This window comes from Aulonocara sp. 'chitande type north' Nkhata Bay, linkage group LG8 (assembly GCF_057382095.1).
Source record: "Aulonocara sp. 'chitande type north' Nkhata Bay isolate Kocher_YH1m ecotype deep benthic linkage group LG8, A_spYH_male_GT1.1, whole genome shotgun sequence".
In the NCBI taxonomy this organism is placed as follows: domain Eukaryota; kingdom Metazoa; phylum Chordata; class Actinopteri; order Cichliformes; family Cichlidae; genus Aulonocara; species Aulonocara sp. 'chitande type north' Nkhata Bay.
In genome coordinates, this window is record NC_141351.1 from 9,709,167 (window position 1) to 9,727,767 (window position 18,601).

The 18,601-nt window shown below is 42.3% G+C and overlaps 1 protein-coding gene across 3 annotated transcripts in view; it reads right to left on the reverse strand.

Annotated features, from left to right (window-relative positions):
* Positions 1–5,436: 5,436 nt before the first annotated feature.
* The window catches only part of ntn2 (netrin 2), a 40,798-nt gene continuing 27,633 nt past the window's right edge, over positions 5,437–18,601 (reverse strand). For all 3 annotated transcript variants that reach the window (XM_086303382.1, XM_086303383.1, XM_086303384.1), the window contains exons 4-7: positions 15,155–15,304; positions 12,700–12,753; positions 7,808–7,882; positions 5,437–7,724 (exon numbers count right to left, since the gene is read on the reverse strand). In XM_086303382.1, coding sequence (XP_086159508.1) covers positions 7,339–7,724; positions 7,808–7,882; positions 12,700–12,753; positions 15,155–15,304 — 665 coding nt within the window. In that variant the 3' untranslated portion in view covers positions 5,437–7,338. The remainder of the gene's footprint in view (positions 7,725–7,807; positions 7,883–12,699; positions 12,754–15,154; positions 15,305–18,601) is intronic.

Below are 18,601 nucleotides of genomic sequence, written 5' to 3' on the forward strand. Positions count from 1 at the left end.
AAAAGTGGAGTTGCTCAAGTGGGTACTTGAAGCTGACTCCAAAAATCAGTCCCCACAAGAAAAAGAAGTGGTTTTGGTCTCTACAATAAAAGAAGCTGTACTGGGAAGGATTTCGTGATTAACTGACTTGTTTGAATTGTATTAGAAGCTTATAAATTATTAGGAGTTTGGCCATTCTGAATGAGGGCTGCCGTTATCATCTAATTCTGACCAGTCAGCTGAACCTAGTCCCATATTTGTGGTAGCAGTTATCCCATGTGTGACACACTTACACTGGATACACCTTGCTAACCAAGCAATAGCTAATAAATTAGCACCCCATAATCTTTCGTCCAAGTGGCTATTTCTGATTAGATTTGAGTCTTCATAACAGGACTTTATAAACCAACATCGCCATGATCATCTTTATGGGTAAACCTTGAAAACCCTAAACCTTTCAATGAGGTTTGGCAACCACCAGTGGTAAGGGAAAAATGTGCATTTCCCAGCTGGTCGCCAAGCGGTTGCTTGAGGTTGGTGGCAGTTGCTGTGAAATCAGTTGCCAAATCCCCGGCCACGCAGGCTGATCAGTGAGGTGGAGACTGCTGGGAGTCGCAATCTGAAATTGGTTACAAAGAGGTATGCCACGTTGCACCAAAAACATACCAGCATTTTCTTTGATTGCTAACAGATTTTCATGGTTCCCCTAGATTGCAATACACTGACTTGTCAAAAAAACAATCAACCGTTGCTCTCCGAGCTGTAGTGAAACTGTTAAAAGCGCAACACAAAACATTAACGGAGAATGTTTGCCTTCAAAGTCAAACTTCCACCCTTTGAAACATGTTGGCTGCCTCTGTGAATCACAGCTTTTAGCCACTTAACTAGTAATTTCCAAGTGTTATCATGTTGTCATCTTCAATGGAAACTACAGGCAATTGCAGCAATCTGCTAGTGACCAAAGCAAAAACAAGGACCTTTGCTGCACCCTCTTTTCGACTGATGTTCACCCAGCGATTCTCAACAACCAGTAAAGGAACACACATTATTCCCACCAGCTGGTCTCTAAGCCTGTGTGACTGAGGCCTTAAAAGTTTCGACCACTCAAAGATTAATCGCTAAAAATCGATGTAGCAACCAGCAGTTTGTAAAATGTTGTTATGAAGACTCAAATGTCAAATTTTCAATGTTGTTTCTAACTGAAGAAAGAAAAAGGAAACTGTATGTGACAGAATTCCCCTATCTTTGTGATTCACTAGTATAGTCTATGGATAAACCTTGCTAACCAAGGTAACTGGGACTTATTGATAGCTTAGGACTCCACCCTCCCATCCCAATATGTTAATAGTTAATGGTAGCCAAAAAGCTAAAGCTGAGGCTTCAAATGAACTTTACAAAATAAAGGGTGACATCAAAGTGGGTTTGGGGTCTGGGACTCGGTTATTGGTTGTCACAGAGATTAAAAAAAAGGAGAAAGCTTGGTGCCTTGTAAAACAACATCTTAACATCTTTATTTTGTTATTCATAAGAAGAAGCGAAGAACTGAGGCAATATTTTGCTCATGTAAATGCTGATCATCTTTAATGACTGAATGTCCTACAGGACAAAGGATTTTCAGTTTTGTTCTGGTTGTAGACGGTTTTGCTTTGGTGTATAGTTAACTGAACTCAATATAAACAGCAACTTGATAGAAGGCCAGGATGTCCAGGAGAAAGATGCTTGATTCAGAGATTCAAGATATGTTTCAGTGTGTGTGTGTGTCCAGTCTGTGAAACCTCTATTCTCAGAGCCTCAGTGGCCATGCCTGGGGAGAGTGATGATAAATGACTGCTTTCCTGTAATTTACCTTCAGGAGAATGGATGGAGCTGGCCTGTTTGGTTAGTGGGTGGGGAGATGAGGAAGAGAGGACACTGTAGGTGAAAAAAAAAGAGAAAGAGAGTAAGGAGATTCCTGCTTTGAGCCTTTCTCTGGAGTTGGGTTTCCTCCAAGGTGAGGAACGCATTAAATTGTGTGTATATACTGTGTGTGTGTGCGCCTCATTGTTTATTTACAGAGCTTTAGCTCTTGCAGCGTTCATAGAGGAGGGGAGCCGCTCTACCCAATATTCTCTTCTTCAAACCCCCATCTAGCCCCCGTGAGTGGAAACATACCAGAGCAGTGCCAACTGTGTTTGAGCAATGGAGAAAACACACATGATCAATTTTATATAATTTCTGCAGCTAAGGCTAATAGCTGCTATTAAAGAGACAGATGATCAACACAACGCACAGTTCATTACCTAATAATTTATTTTTTACCATTTAGATTAAAAAGTCAGTGGTTCATTGCCTCAGAGGAAAATGTACAAGGAAGACTTCGATATAACAGAAGTGAAAAGCAGTGCTAGACTGAGGGCAGGATCCCTTTGTTCCCCCCAAAAAGGTAGGTGGACAATTTTTGTGTGAGTGAACCATTATTCCCAGGACATTAATGTAACAGGACATGGTGGGCTTTGTGTGTCAGTTTCCATCTGTACCTCTATGGGAAAAGCAGAGGGTCCAGTCAGTCACGTTTTTACTCCATTCACCTCAAAGTCATTTACAATTGGGTGGTTGTTGTCTGGAAACAACATAAAACCGAAAGGAATACATTCTGTGTAATATCTGAACCACGTCTTCTGGTCGTGATCACGAAAGCATATGTTCCTGGTTTCTACATCCATATAACATCCATAATCATCTGGTTTGTACATCCATAAATGTGAGTCATCCCAGGCTAAGTGATGCTTTACAAAAGACAACATAAACGGCAGAGGCAGTTCAGTACATATTTACAATATTAAAAAAAAAAAAAATGCATCAGGACAAGCCAAATGTGTGGATGAAAATGACGCATGTGCACAAAGAAAAAAAAAAAATAGTCAAAAAACAAACAATGGGAAGTTGACCAAGAAAATTTGTGTGATATAATTCTTCATCATGGACCGTTTCAGAACCCTACCCCCACCCAAAAACGCTAAACTTCAAATAAGTTTCCTCTCACCTCTCTGCAAGTTGTGTGTGTCACTTGTTTGCTCGGGAAGGTTAATTAAACACACAAACTCACACACCTGTGAATGCTATAAATGCTGTGGAAAAAAATACACAGGGGGGAGGAAGCAAAGTGAAGCAGTTATGGTCTCAGTTCCACTGCCAAGCTGCTGGGCTTGTTAATATAAAACAACAGGATGGCTCTCTCTATGAGGCTCACAAAATAGCTTTCACAAGCGCTACACTTCCACCCCCTAACCCCCCACTCGAACAAAATCTGGCCAATTTTAACCTATTTTGATTTCGATGTTCAGGGTGGGCACTTAAGAAAAGGAAAAGCTGGTTCGTAGTTTTCGATCATGTGACCTGTGCAGAGGCCTGCAGGGAAAACTGTATTTTTTTTTCCAGCTTACATACCAGACCCTCCACAGAACTGCAGGAGAACCGTGTAAATATTTCATCTTTTACAATCCATGAATGTTTAGATCACCCTTTTAAAGGATTCACACAAAGATGTGATCCCGCTCCATTCTGGTGATGTTTTACTTGAACTCTACATGGATAAAAAATTTTGGACCACACCTTTTTATGAATTCAAGTGTTTTCAAACCCATTGCCACAGGTGTATAAAATGAAGCACCTAGCAACGCAGTCTGCGTTTACAAGCATTTGTGAAAGATCAGTTCTAAAGAGCTCATTGAAATCCATCACATTTGTAATTTTTTCCCCTCTTCCAGATATTCTACGATAAGCTATCGGTGGTATTATCGCAAACATGGGTGTGTTTAGAAATAGTGACAAAGTGGAAGGCCATGTGAGGTTACAGAGCAACCGCTAAGGTGCACCTGTGACTCAGTAACTGCAGATTTGCAAACCTTGTTTGCTGTGTGCCAGGAGCTTCACGACATGGATTTTGGTACCTGAGCAGCTCTTGTAGGTGTGAGGTAAACTACTTTTGTCCATATAGTGCATTTAGTGGAGATTCCTTCACTTTACACTGCAGTGCAAAAGCACAAACATGCTTAATCTTGATTTGATTTGCTCTTTTAGATTTGAAGGTAAAAAAGCTCTCAACTATTAAAACAAAGGCAAGGGCGCTTTAGCTAAAACTAGCTAGCTAACACATGGTGATCCATCAGCTGCTGGCTTCAGATGTTTTATGGCAGAAGTGACACACCAGTAACATTTTGTTTAACATCATTATAGTGAAACTTATTTCCTATTGCTATTGACAAGATCAGTTGCTGTGGTGGATTGGTGTGATCTGTCCGCAGTAGCTGCATGACAGGATGCCTCAGTATACCTTTCACGCTGGTCTGTTTGTTCGCCACAGGCAACGTCATCATCATAGTCCTAAACATTTATGGTGCAGGAAGCTGCTACAGTACTCCTCGGAACAATAGGTGTCGCTACTCTGAAAAAAACAAAAACCTCTGCATCGGCACTGATATAAGGGAAATCGCCTCCATCTATACTTTTTTCTCCACCAAGTCATCTTACAACATGTCCGTCTGATCTGTGACCATGTGAGCAGTAAAACCTGACATGATTGTACACTTTTATCTGCTTGGCTGGTACAACGGGGCCCTTAGGCTAAATGTGTTCCCATGCAGTGCCACACTCTAAAGATTTGCAGGCAGGATAGTTATACATGTGTATAGTTTAAGAACTATCCAGCATTTTGGGTAAACTGAACTGGCAAAAATGATCAACAGGCATCGGAAAAAGCCTCTTTTGGAAGCGTTCCTATAGTGTGACATATCACGTGAAAACTAGAAGAGAAAGAATTTTGTGGAATTCCTTCACGAGGGTGTTGGGTGCTCAAGGAGCTGAGGCAAATATTTTGACAATTCATTGTAATGCCAGACTTGCATACCAAGATGCGGACACGGGTGCTACTGTAACACCACCTGTCTGACAGGTCACAGAGGACAGCCGACACATAAATAAAGGACTGCTTCTGCATTTTTGAGAAATTCCATCAGTGGGATTTGTGCCCTCAGCATAGTGCCATAGAAAACCTTTTTTTTGTCACACATCAGAAGTCGTGGTGGCTTATAATTCATTTTGGTTACAACTTGTTTTTGCATTGTATTATAAAAAACAAAAACAAAAAATGTCTTGATGAGAGTGAAAAGCATGAAGAGCCACAATCGTTTGAACAACATCTAGTCATGTTCAGAGTTCATAACAGCATCAAATATCATGCCATTAGACGTCCTCAGTTCTAATAACACTTCATAAACACAATCAGACCATTTACCTGTGTGTCTTTTCTTTGCAGATTGATTTACATTCTCAGAAAACAAGAACTACAGTGCAGTACTATACACCACAGAGGAGTCTGGAAGCCTCTTTCTGTGCTTTCACTTATCTAAAACACTAAATACACAACATGCAAAATGGGTTAAAAGGAGAATTCGGGGGGTGGGGGGGGGGGGGGGTGGAGGGAGGGAGTTTGTGGCTGACACACAGACGAGAGCAGAGGAGAGACACTTTTGGAGGAATGACAAACCAAACATGCCGCCAAAGCCAAAGGAGCGTAACCACAAGCTAGCATGAGATGCCTGTAGGAACACTCAATGCTATGTGAGCTTGATGTGCCCCTCAACTAAACTGTGTGTTTATATTGTACTCTATTTAAATAAATTGTAAAGTCGTTTACAAAATGAAATAACTGCAAAAGGCAGATAAAAAGCTTGAGAGCAACCAGATGGGTCTCTCTGCGGTTAATTCGTTGGTCCTGACTTTCATAGTCTCTTAATTGAATTTAAAAACTGACTACTCTTATTTGGCAAGGCATGACAGGGTTATGCATTTGGGGTGGGCAAGTGGTGGAAGATGACCTGGGAAGTTTTCCTTTGGATCTTCATGCTCATATTAGTTTACCTCTCTCTGCTCCCTGTAAGGATTTGATGGACCAGCAAAAGAAAAAAGAAAAAACCCCACAAACATGCAAACTTAACAAAGCACATGAGGACTGAAATATGATCCTCTCATGTCATAATACAATCAGTGAGCACTAAAAATGTTCCAGGCTCATTCATTTTGTCGAAATACTAAGCAAGGAATGAAAAACAAAAACGAAAAAACCCAACAACACAGCTACGTCTTTTCTTTATCCAACTTGTTTTTGTGTTTTTACTGCATGAAAAAGGAACTCTTGTTTCAATCTCTTGTTGTGGCAAACAAAAGCCTGCCAGTCTTCATCAGTCAACGCAATGAAATGTTCGGCCATTTTTAAAGACATAAGTGACGCTGGCCACACAGCAACGTCTGGAAGAGCTGTACCCAGCAAAGAGAATATCCATGAAGCGCAAAAGTCTCAATGGAAAAGTTGGTTTTGTTCTGAAATTCGGTCTGCGCCGCTTCATCTTCCACAAAGTGACAGGCCATAAGTCATGATGGTGACTTTATAAACCACTCATAAGAGGGAACAGTGGTGAAGAGGCCTGCGATGTGACTCACTCGTGCCCAATGCAACAAAGGGATACATCTCAAATAAGGATGTGGATGGCTGAGATAGCAAAGTAGCCACACAAGATATACAAACTCTAGTATGAGCAGTGACATCGGGCACTTGACCGTATAAGAGCCTACGTGAGCAGTTTATTCTGTGAGGGCTGTGTGGTGGTGGCGGCAGCAGCAGTGGTGGTGTGACTGAGGTTTGCTGTGGAAAATGTCCCTGCAAAGGGAGCCCTTGGTTCCTCGTAGGACATAGAAGTCCTATAGTCCAAAGAAGATACTGCAAAGACCTTGAGAAATTAGGCCTGTTTTGACAGGAAAATTCTGAAGGTCATCAGTGTGAGGTGGCCAAGCTGGAGATCTGTAGCTTGTTTTGTTGCTGATATCAGTCTGTGAAGTGATAAACACTCTATAATAAAATCCTCAGAGAACAGTGAGGGGTGAGCATTGGTAGTCTTGCATGGAAATACCTTAAAATGGCAGAAGACAGGCAGTTTTGACAGGTGGAGGTCAGGGGGTTGTATTTTTTAGCAGGGGGTTGGACAGTTCAGTTGCCGTCGTCGAGGGGGGGAAATGGCGCCTGCTTTTGTCTACACTTCACACCCTTTTTAATGGTCCCTTTTTAAGGCAAACCAATCGGACAAATAGACAAGTGGCCTTACAATGAAAAAAAACTTGAAAAATAAAAATGAAAATAATTATACAATATACACAAAACGTGGTCCTTAAAACAGGCAGGGTACATGCAGTCTTTGTAATGTGCAGCGTTCCCACAATGGAGGAGAAGAAAGGACTCGAGTGGCCGGGGATAAGAGAAGTCAAGAGTCAGGATTTGTGATTGAGTGCTGTGGAGGGAGAGGTAGGGATGGACGCTGCTTTTCCCAATCATGCTTTGCTGCACTTCCCCTTCTTCTCCTTGCGCTGGAACTTCCTCAGACGTCTCGTCCAAACGTCTCTCCACTGGATCACCAGGCTGTTCTTATCGGCCACCAAGCCTATGCGCTCCGCCCCTGGACTGCTGGCTCCACCTCCGGGCCCGACTCCTGGACCTGCTCCTGGGCCCGTTCCACCTTCAGCGCCACCCATCACCAAAAATCGTTTGCTCATCTGGATTTTGGGACACTTGCAGGCAAGGTCCTTCATGTGTACCCACAAGATGTTGTCACCTCTCTTTAAGGGTTCGCCCCGGCTCTTGTACACAGCCACCACGCTAACGGAGAACTTGGCCCAGTCACCCACCGTCTCCATGTCCAGCACGTTCACTTGGACAGCTGGGAACACATTTGCAAGAAACACACTCAAAACTCTTTACGCTTTTTAATTAATGGTATGGAAAGGAATTCTGCTCTCTTACCATAATCCTTCTTGCAGTATTTCTTCATGTTGATCTTCAAGTTGCCTTTCACTGGTTTACAGTAGGACTCACAATCTGCAAAAATAAGGACAACCAAGTTCACACCTGAAATGCAGGCAGTGACTCCAGTGCTTGTTTTCCACCAACATGTGGCTGGGGCCAGTTCTCTCTTGGTGCACTGAAAACCATCCTTCATTTTGACAGATTTGGGAACCAAATGTTGCATAGTGTTACTAACAGAAGTCGGTGTGATTTCCTTGGGAAGAATATCATGGTCAACAGAATCTGCAGACTCCAAATGCCAGTCACTTGTGAACCCTCCCTTTGGGACAGATTTTTGACACAAGTCATCAGTCTTCTTTTTTGTGGTGGAAATGTGTTTAAGCATTTATAGGCTAGGCACAGTCACAGTATTGGTGAAAAAGGTACCAAAGGAGCACATGAATCTTTCATATTTGCTCAGTCTTACTAACACGTTGTAATGCATAATTAGTGTCACATCACTTTAAAATATAAAACGCAGTGATCAAGCAAATATAAACATAACATTGTGATATGTGCTGATTTCTATATAGAAAGGCCAACTTTGACTCCCCGTCCCATTAATATATTTCACATTTTTTTATAAACACAAAAAATACACATCAAAGCATGATCTACTTTTTAAATACATGTGTATTTTTTTCTATAATAACTGAGTAAACTTATACTTGCCTTTACAAACTGACTGATGTTGCCAAAGGCTGAAAGGAAAACTGGAGCAGCGCTAAATAATAGTTGGGCTTGGTGTGGTTTTTGTGTGCTAAAAAACAGCTTCTGACAAATCACACATCCAAATCCCTGCAACAGCCAGTGCTGGGAGGCAAGTGAAACATACCAGAGGAGTAAAAGTGTTCAGTTTGACATGTTCTCCGGGGCCTTGAGAAAAGGCAGAGCGTGGTGGAAGCAGGTCATGGTTGGATGAATGTGGATAGGCCTTGGCTGCCAGAGTGACAACTAAGACCACACACTGGACCAATGACCTCTGCTGACCATTAGTAGGTGGGGTTGCAAATGATGTGGTTTTTACGTTTATGAATATGACAGTCAAAATTGATTTCTAGGCTGGATGACCATTCTCTGATCTTTTTCTGACCGACTTTAAAGGCCAGTCACGGTTTGGTTTAGCTGTTCTGTGTCCTCCAGCATCTTTTTCAATCCAGCTTTTCCCTCATGCAGATTTTGGCCAAAGAGCAGGCATGTGGCGCTGGAAACACTTTGGCGCTTGATTTCAGCATTTGGAACCTGAGCAGCCACCTTTCCTTCTATTATATGACTCACAGCTTACCTGCAACCTGAATTAAATTAAAAAAACAAAAAAAAAGAAAAAAAAACAAATATATATATATATATATATATATATATAAGTTGTTTGTAATTTTATGTTGAGGAATAGCTGTGTACAGCAGTTTCAATGGACCAGAAAGGTCGGAAAGAAACTCTCAGTTGTATTATAGAACCCTTCAAAGATTTGAAAGCATATGCATGTAATTACATCGCGTGGTTTATTTTCTTGTAGTCCTGAAATATTTGTTTTGCCATGTCTGTATTCTCGGAGATCGGAAAACATGTTTTGCAAGAACAAAGAGCAAAAGGGAAACTGAGAAGATAAGCATGATTAAATAGGCTTAAACAGATGAAGTGCGCTAAAACAATGATAAGAATCCCTTTTAAACTTTAAAGCATTCACTGTGCTTTTAACTCAATTTCTGCCACTGGAGCTGCAGAAAGAAAAATGCTGTTGTTTGTTAGTAAGACTCATCTGTGGTTGACACAGGCTGCTGGATTCTGTGACTCATTGAATTTTGGATCCACAGCATAAAAATAAAAATCTATGAGAAGGATACAAAATAAGTTTTAAAAAAATGAAAATGGTGAACTGAAATTGCAAAAGAAACAGAGTTTTAGTCACTTCTAATGAAGGGACGTGAAAAGTTGACCACCAACAAACCACACGCTGGTAAGTGGACTGGTATCTCTCGTTCCCTTCAAGAGGAATAACCATTTAGCCGTTTTTGCTTTCCAAAGAAAACCAAATAAAAATCGCTGGACATGAAATGTCCAAGTTTAAAAACAAAAAAAAGAGAAAAATGACCCTTTTGGGAATGTTGTATGAGTGAAAGGGTGTTGTATTGTTCATTTTTTTTTGTGGAAGAACTGAGGAGGAGGAAGAAACGGGGGACCGAGGAGCTCATTAAAACGTCCAGAAAGGTTGGCTGTATATCAGAGTGCTGGAGATTTTATTAGCCAGAGAGAGGAAAGAAAGGGAAACACAAAAGGAGAAAGAAGATGACTTTCAATACGCTGCAATGAGTGAAGGTGTGGATGAGTGCAAAGGTGTGTGGTGCATGTGTGTACGTTTTACTTTAAATAAATGTTGCAGAATATCACAGTCTACTTAAGGGCTTTCTCATTAGTACAGAGTATGTGGTATTCATGTAAGTATGCATGCAGCTGTGACAGGCGTGCATGTGCATGAGATGAGCATGGATTTCATTAGATCACAGCTGTTTTGTGTATGTAGGTCTCTGTTTTTGTATACAGTGGCTAACCTGCTCTTGAAACTCTGGCTGGGGCGACAGTATGCTCTTTCCCATGAAGCACTACTTACTGCTGGGTGATCACCTGGAAAAGCTCTTGGTGAATTGCCCAATGACCCAGAAGGCCAGCCTGCTGAAAACATGCACAATTGGCTCCAAGACTCTCGATGCCCTCTTTCCCTTGAGCCCCTTTCACTGTGCCATGACAAGGACAAATTGCATCCAACGCCCCTTACACAAAAAGATTTTGGGGGCCTTAGGTTTCTGATGGTGAAGCTCTTTCTGTGGTAGTTTAGGAAGGAGAAAGATGGGGGAAATGCGCTGGTGTGTTTGGTAGAAGCTGAGGTGAATTGACAATCAATGACTCTTGTGTTCTTAGACCCTGTAACATTTTCCCAGGAAAGTAGTAAACAAGAAAGGGCTGGACTCTGCTTCTTTGGGTTAAAAAGACCCAAGCGATGGCGGTAAAAGGTTATACAGAACAAGTTGTAAATGAGTGAAGAAGCTGCGAGTCTAAGGAAAATTAAATTCAGGACTTACAGTCACAGTAAAAAGAAAGTACACCCTCTGTCAGTTCCAATGTTTCCAAAGGAATTTTTTCCAGATGCAATTTTGCAAACTTGAGTTGTGCTGCCATGTTCGAAAGAGAAGAAGTTTCCTCCTGGAGACACTTCCAAACAATCCATACTTGTCCAGTCTTTTTCTAATCGTATTATCACGAACTTAACATTGACCATGCTGAGGCATGTGCAGTCTGAGGTGTAGCCTTTCTGTTTTGAAGTTTCTCTGAACATTGTACGGTCTTGACTTTGGGGTGAATTTGCTGGGACATCCACTCCTGCGAACGGTTTTGAATGTTTTTCACCAGTGGAATAATCTTTCTCACTCTACAATGATGGATTTCAAATTACTAGTTCCAACTTCGCAGATTGGTGAGCAGCATCAGTTGCTTCTCTGAGATGATTTCTGATGCATTTCTTCTTTAATGTTGTGCTAATACACAATTGAATACTCCAGACCTGCAAACTGTCCGAACTTCAGCTTTTATAGAGATGCTCACACTGAGGGTGTACTTTCACACACAATTCTGCGTTAGCATTTTTAAAAATAATAACACAGTATAATCATGTGTTGTTCTTCTGAGGTTGTATTTACATAATTTTAAGACCTGATTTTATGTTTACTTTAACTACACTCACTTGTAAACATAGTCATGGTAAAAAAAAATGAGATGAAAGATCTTTGGCTAGAATTCACCTCACCTAATTGAAATCATTTAGGTAAAGTTTGATCCCAATTGGATTTATTTTATGCAATTATCTGCTCTAAATCTCAATAATTAACCTACCACGATTAATCTGTTGTAATAAACCATTTCTTTCCCCCATTTTTTGTCCAGGATTTTTGCTAAGCTAACCAGTAACCGGTAAGCTTAGCTTAGCTAGTTTACAACATTTACCTTAGAAACTTCACGAATTCTCCACTCCACTATTAGACATATCTGGAGGTTTTTATTTGGAGTGTACAACCAATTTTGGCCTTTTATGTGGACCTCGGTAAGAGCCATTATAAACATCTTGAACTCTATGAATCGAGTCCTCAAAATTTATAGCATGCAACCTCGAAAGTTAAGTCGAAAGTTAAAGTTGGAAATTTATTGTGAGGGTTCTGAAAATACGTATTATTTTTAGAAGAGAAAGGACATAAAAACAAGAAAACCATTATTGCTTTAAAAAGAATGGCAGTAATAGCAAATTTGGGAGGGGTGCACAGTCTGCCGCTTCAGTGATAATATATGATATAAATCCACTAATGAATCAACGTTTCCAAATCAACACCACCATTTAAATCAAACAGTTGTAGAATGAAAAATGCGGACAGGGTAATTGACCGAAGCCTAGAGTGTTAGAGGGAGTGACTGAACAAATTTCCCCCAGTTACTTGCCAACACTCTTTTCATGCCTCGCAACGTTCCCCTTCCACTATATCTCCCAACTAAACTGTAATTAATCACCTCAGCTGCCTATCTTCTGCCCTTGGCTTAAAGCTGCACTTAAAGTCTGAGCACAGCGTGTCTCCACTAACTTGAGGCTAGCAGTTGGGGAAACTATGCCAAGGACACAGGTTTTTAAGACAATGTAAAATTTTTCCGTCCCCAGTGCAATCGTTTCCCTGAGAACTTCAAATGAGCAAACCCGCCCTCTATTAATATTTATTCCACGCCTTAATATTTAATATTTCTGGACACGTATTTTATGTTTTTGTTCCTCTCATAAAGTAGGGGTGCTCAAGGTGCAAGGAGTATATACTAACCTGCTGGTTCCTCTGTGCTGCTCACGACAGCTGTGGGGTTGACCACAGGGATTTCTGAAACACGCACAAGAAACACAAAGTTATTTCAACGATTAATTCTAAGTCCACACCTTTTAAGTATGTCTGAAATGATCTGGCTGCCGGCCTACAATGAGAGCACGTGTGGTCAAAGAAACAAAGTGTGTCCAAATTCATTAAATGTGATCCCAAATATGGGGGTGGGATGGGAAATAGTACTGAGAAAAAGTAAAAAGTGCTATTTGAGGTCACTGGGGAAAAAAAGAAGAAGAATCAGGGTTGCCACACAGTAGGTTTGTGGTGTACTATATGTCAAACTTATGAAAATACACAGGGCTTTCCAGACAGACGTGCTAGATAAACGCTAAGAGACTGACAGGAATACTTATTGGTGGTGAGAGGGAAGACCGGTTCAAATAAACCATACATGCCATAGACTAATGCAGTGGTTTCAGTGTCTTTTTTTAAGGAGATCTTCAGACTAACTGGAAGAAATAATCAAAGTCCAATGTTAGTTGATGCTTCACAAGAATCACACCATAAACCAGTTTGGAGGAGTCAGCGCATTGAAAGTAGGCACACAATGGCAAGGTGGCTACACTAGATTAGTTTCATCCTCCTCTAACAGATGTGGGGTTAACACTGCTGTGCAATCTCCATGCAAGCATGTATAGACAGATGGACGGATGGCAAAGGGGCAATTTTGGTGGGATCATCTTGAAACAGATACAGCCCTCCCTTGTTGTGCCCGCTGGCTACAAAAAAAAAAAAAAGTGCCTTGTAGAATTCCTCCAGGACTACTCCTTTAATCGTATGCATCTTTCCAATACAAATGCTAATGCTAACAACAGGCCCCTCTCCTTTTACCGTAAACAGAATTACTGGAACGCCGGCTTAGCATCCACCCAGAGGATCTGCTTTTGATTGGATTTGGAGGTTCAGGGGTTGGACCGAGTGTGTGAGAGTGTGTTGGCAGGAGGCAGAGGGGGGTTTCTTGGAAAGCTGTTTTGAGGCAAAAGCAGCAGTTGTCTCTCTAAAATTATGGACACCCTGCCAACAAAAACAAACAAGGGCACGGAGCTTTGTGAAGGCAGGCACAGCTGCTAGAAGCCACTTTGAGACCCTTTGCCCCGATGGCCACATCTTGTGAAGATAGACAGATGATGAAAGGATCATTCAGATGTGGGTTGCTGCCATCATACTAATTGGCTTCTTAATGGATTTGTCTTCTGTCTTGGGATACAGTATCCTCCAGGGGTAATATGCTGACATCAGGCTATAATGGCAGACAGGGTTGTCATAATGTGCATAGCTTAAGCATGCCCACACCCACTATTCCTCTTGTTCTCGATAGACAGTTCACCTAATGGCACTTAAACGAGTATAGTCTGCCATCCATGACCACGGTCGTCTTCTCCTTCTTGCCTATCCGCCATCTGCTTCGGAGCTGCATGCAAGAGGAACAACATGGCACCGTGTGGCAGTGTGGCAGAGCTGGTCACGGCACTGGGCGGCGCGGCATGACTTGATTTGGTGGAGGCTATCTTTTGATTGTTTGCAATGTGGCACAGACACGTGCTGGGCCCACGGGCAAAATTCGTAACTTGCGTGGACTCACATTCGCTTGTTACAGGAAATCAAAAACCTAAACACAGCTACTAGAGCACACACACACACACACAAACACATATGGTACATAGTTAAGAGAAAGTAGAATAACAGCACAAGCGTTAACAACAGTATGCCTCTTTGTTCCTTTAGCATGGATCGCGTTTCAATTTAACCCAACTTTATGCTGGGGCGCTCGTTTGGCTCACGTTTTGGGCTCTTCTCCATGAAATGTCATTGCAGTTTCAGTGGCTATGCAAGTCAACACACACACACACACACACACACACACACACACTTTCATATCCTAGTGAGGACATCTAATTGACAAAAGTCTTTCCCTAGCCGCTTACCCTAGCCTTTCAAAAATTAATGCCTTAACCATAACCCTTAGCCTAAACTTAAAATGCCTTCAAACTTGTGGGGACAGGCATTTTGTCCCCATAACTGACTGTTGTCCCCACAAGTAGTGTAGCATTCCAATTTTTGGTCCTCACAAATATATCCAAATACGGCAGGCGCGCGCACACACACACACACACACACACACACACACACACACACACACACACACACACACACACACACACACACACACACACACTTGGGTTATGTCTGTCCGATAGCCAGAAAGACTACATAAAAGTATGTTTTCACTTATGTTCTGTATTCTTCATGGTTTGGGTATGTGCTGCCTTTAGCTATGGATCATGCTTTTTGTCAGATTTTAATAGTCACAGGCAAGCTGATAAAATTAACCATGACGATCTGATCAGTGTCGCATGCAGTAACTGGTAGCTGCGTGTGGATGTGTGTCTGAGTTACTCACTGATGCAGGGGGCCACGGGCGAGCGGCTCTGCTGGTACCCTTTGGCGCAGCGGTTGCAGGTGATGCCCGTGACACCGTCCTTGCAGGGGCACTGGCCTGTGGTCTGGTTGCATGTCTTGCCTGCTGCGCCCACAGGGTGGCAGTCACAAGCTGGCGTGGGGGGGTTGGGGGAAGATGTCAAAGAGGGATGGAGGGTGGTGGGGCAGATAAAAGAGATAAGAAATACCAGTTCATCAAACCTGCTGCAAAATGCAAAATGATAAGACAAAACTCCTCCGACATTCAGTAAATATTATTGATTAATGATTGATTGACTGCATTAATACTGAATGTTTGGGGGCCCACATGTCTTTAGCCTTTATACCTAGGTTTCTCAAACTACTGCATTGTGAAAAACTGCATGCATATCCAGAAAACTGATGAGAAATAAGATATTTGTGTGGAGGACATTACAGGACAACTAAAAGCACAGAAAGCTATTAGATCGGGTGGACGATGCATGTAGTGCATCAGTTTCAGCAGGAGATGCAGACCAAATGCTCGTTTCCTCTTTCCTAAATGCTGCATGCAGCCTAGTGCCTGCCTGCCTGGTAACACACGCTCTGCTGTTTCATCACTTCCCAAAAGTTCCGTGGATGCCCACCAAATGCCAACACCAACAGGCAATGCTCCGGTCACCTCACTTTGGCAAGACTTTTGAGGTTTGCTTTTCTAGGTGATTTATTTAAGCCACTTTAACTCATTAGTTTTTTTGGATGTATGAAGAGCAGTTAATCATATGAGGCCTAGAGTGTTGGTTGAAGCCATTTGACAAAAGCTTACAAGAACACAGGAAGTGTGAAAGCAAAAACACAATAAGCCATGAAACCCAGTAGGAAAACTCTGCCTTTTCCCCCTTTGTTTTCAGTCTGACACTTTGGAAAAATACTCTCAGACTAACAAAAAAAAAAGAAAAAAAAAGGCAAAAGCAAACTTGCAAGGGCCTCAGCTGTAACACAATAGTTGTAATTGTCCAGGCTTATCAAGAAAAGGCAAGAAGGACCAATATTTCATACAAGGGAAAAACCCTGAAATCCAGCAGACTTCTACAGAGCTTGCCAGGGAAAGGCAGCTGCTAACATGCCACGGTTTCTTCCCACCACCTGACGAAACTGTTAATGTGTTTATTTGCGCCCGCAGATTTTTTTTTTTTAAAGTTGCTACAACAAAGGAGAGGACCCTACCACCTGTTGGATCGGCAACGCGAGCGTTTAAATGGCTGAAACTGACCCAAGAGTGTCTGCATGACGGCAGGGTGTGAGGAGATTAGCTCAGCTCAGATCTTTAGAATCGTGTCTGCCTTTTCTGGCAAGGCCAACGAAGTCTACAGGTGTCAAAGTGGCTGCACACTGTTTGAAGCCGAGATGTAAATCTGATGCTTCATCATGAGTGCAAAATCCCCATTATTTGAGTCACGCAGACTCCAATGGGAAACTTGAGCTTTGAAGGCACTTGGTAAAGTGCGACTGAACTAAGGACAAGAACGTTAAGCATGTGGCAGGGTGTGATGCAGGACTAATTCGGGTGCCGGGGGTCACCAGACGCCTTTTTATGCTGTGCCAGCAACCTCCACCTTCATTTAGAGCCAGAGTTTCTTCTGCTTCTGGCTAGGAACTATTTGGGATTTTCCTGAAGTTTGCATTCTCAATAAAACTCAAATGATATAGTGCATTGGTCCGTCAACTTTTACCGTTTTTCAAGTAATGAAAAATGCTTTCAGACCAAAGGAAAAGCACATGTGAGATGACCCATGTCATAATCCCAAGTTGTTCCTGCAGAGACATGTGACAAAGGCAAGGAGTTTTACAAGCTATTGTCTCTGCACTGATCACTTAACATTGACAGGGCTGGTCAGTATAAACAAACTGCGAATGATGCACAGGACCCCCTCGCTTCCCTTCTAATTGAGACTCTGACTGTTTGGAGTTCAGAGGTTACTGTCAGTGTTCACATTGTTCAGTAAATAACCAGCAACGGCCAGATCTGAACGAGCTGTCAGGGGCAGGCAGGATGGAGACGGGGGTTTGGTCGTGTCAGTCTAACCCCCAGCCTTCCTTCCTCAAACTGTTTTTCTGAGGTTTTATGTGCAGAGGCTAGAGCCAGTTAGAAAGCTGTAAAAATGTCCTCAGATGTTGATGGCTTTTCAAGCCCATGTGACTGCAGATGTGACAGGCGCTGCATTGGGATTTGCAGTCCCTTTCTCAGGCGTCTGCTTGTTTTAAGTGATTCAAGTGATTTTAAGTGACTGTGTTACTCAACTTGTGGTGACTGCACTTTGTTCACTTCAGTTTTATTTATGTAGCGCCAAATCACAAAAACAGTCACACCAAGGCATTTAATACTTAAACCCCAACCAATCAGATGATCCCCTATGAGCAAGCGCTTGGCGACCGTGGGAAGGAAAAACTCCCTTTTAACTAGAAGAAACTTCCAGAACAACCAGGCTCACGGCTGGGCAGCCATCCGCTGAGAGCAGTTGGGGGTGAGGACACATGGAAGACTGCCTTTGTCTGCTGTCATGGAAAGTAGCTTTCAGATTTGCGGACTTAAAATATCCACGTTACTTCCGGAATCCTGGTTTTGTGTTTAGATTCCTTCAAATACGCCTCACACTGTGAACAGACAACTAGACCTGGACAAGTTTGATCAGTAACAGACACAACCCCTTCTAGATTCTGTACTTCCCACCAGCCTCCCTCTATTCCCGCCTCCTCCTCTGAACACACCTGTATTTTATTGCAGTAACTCCATTTCAGACATGACGACATGACACGCACCCCCTTCAACAATACCACACCCCTGACCTCTGTCGCGACCGGGTCACAGGCAGAAAGGACATGGAAAGCAAAGGGCTGGAAAGAAAATCATAGATGCTGGTATGAGAATAAGAGGAAGACAAAGGTTTAATGGGTTTGTAGAAAGGCAGAGTGAGGGAAGTCATAAGTCAGGGTGCAATCAGAGGTCCTGGTTGTAAACCATCTGGCAAGACAGAGATGAAGAAAAAGAGAGCAAAAGCAAATGACATCTCCTAGAATGCTGTGGATCAATCATGGAGCTGGCCCCCTCAGCTTTATAAATGTAAGCTTGGATTCTGTCACATCTGGAGCTTTTGGAAAGGAGGGTGTTAAACTGTTTATAACCTGATCACTTGACTTGGATCGCAGACAAACTGTAGTGTCAAGTGGCCTGCATGTGTGTGAAAACATTATGCTTCCACGTACTGCAGGAAATGAAAGATGAGAGAACCATTTGCACATGGGGATGCACATCTCAGAGCGGATCTGTTGTCAGGGGTGCAGCAGATCCCTTTCTGTTATTGTTTCAGTGCATTAACAGGTCAAATGACTTAAGTTTTAAGGTATGTGACCAAGTCGCTGTGGAGGGTTTTTTTTTGTAATTTTTTTGGCC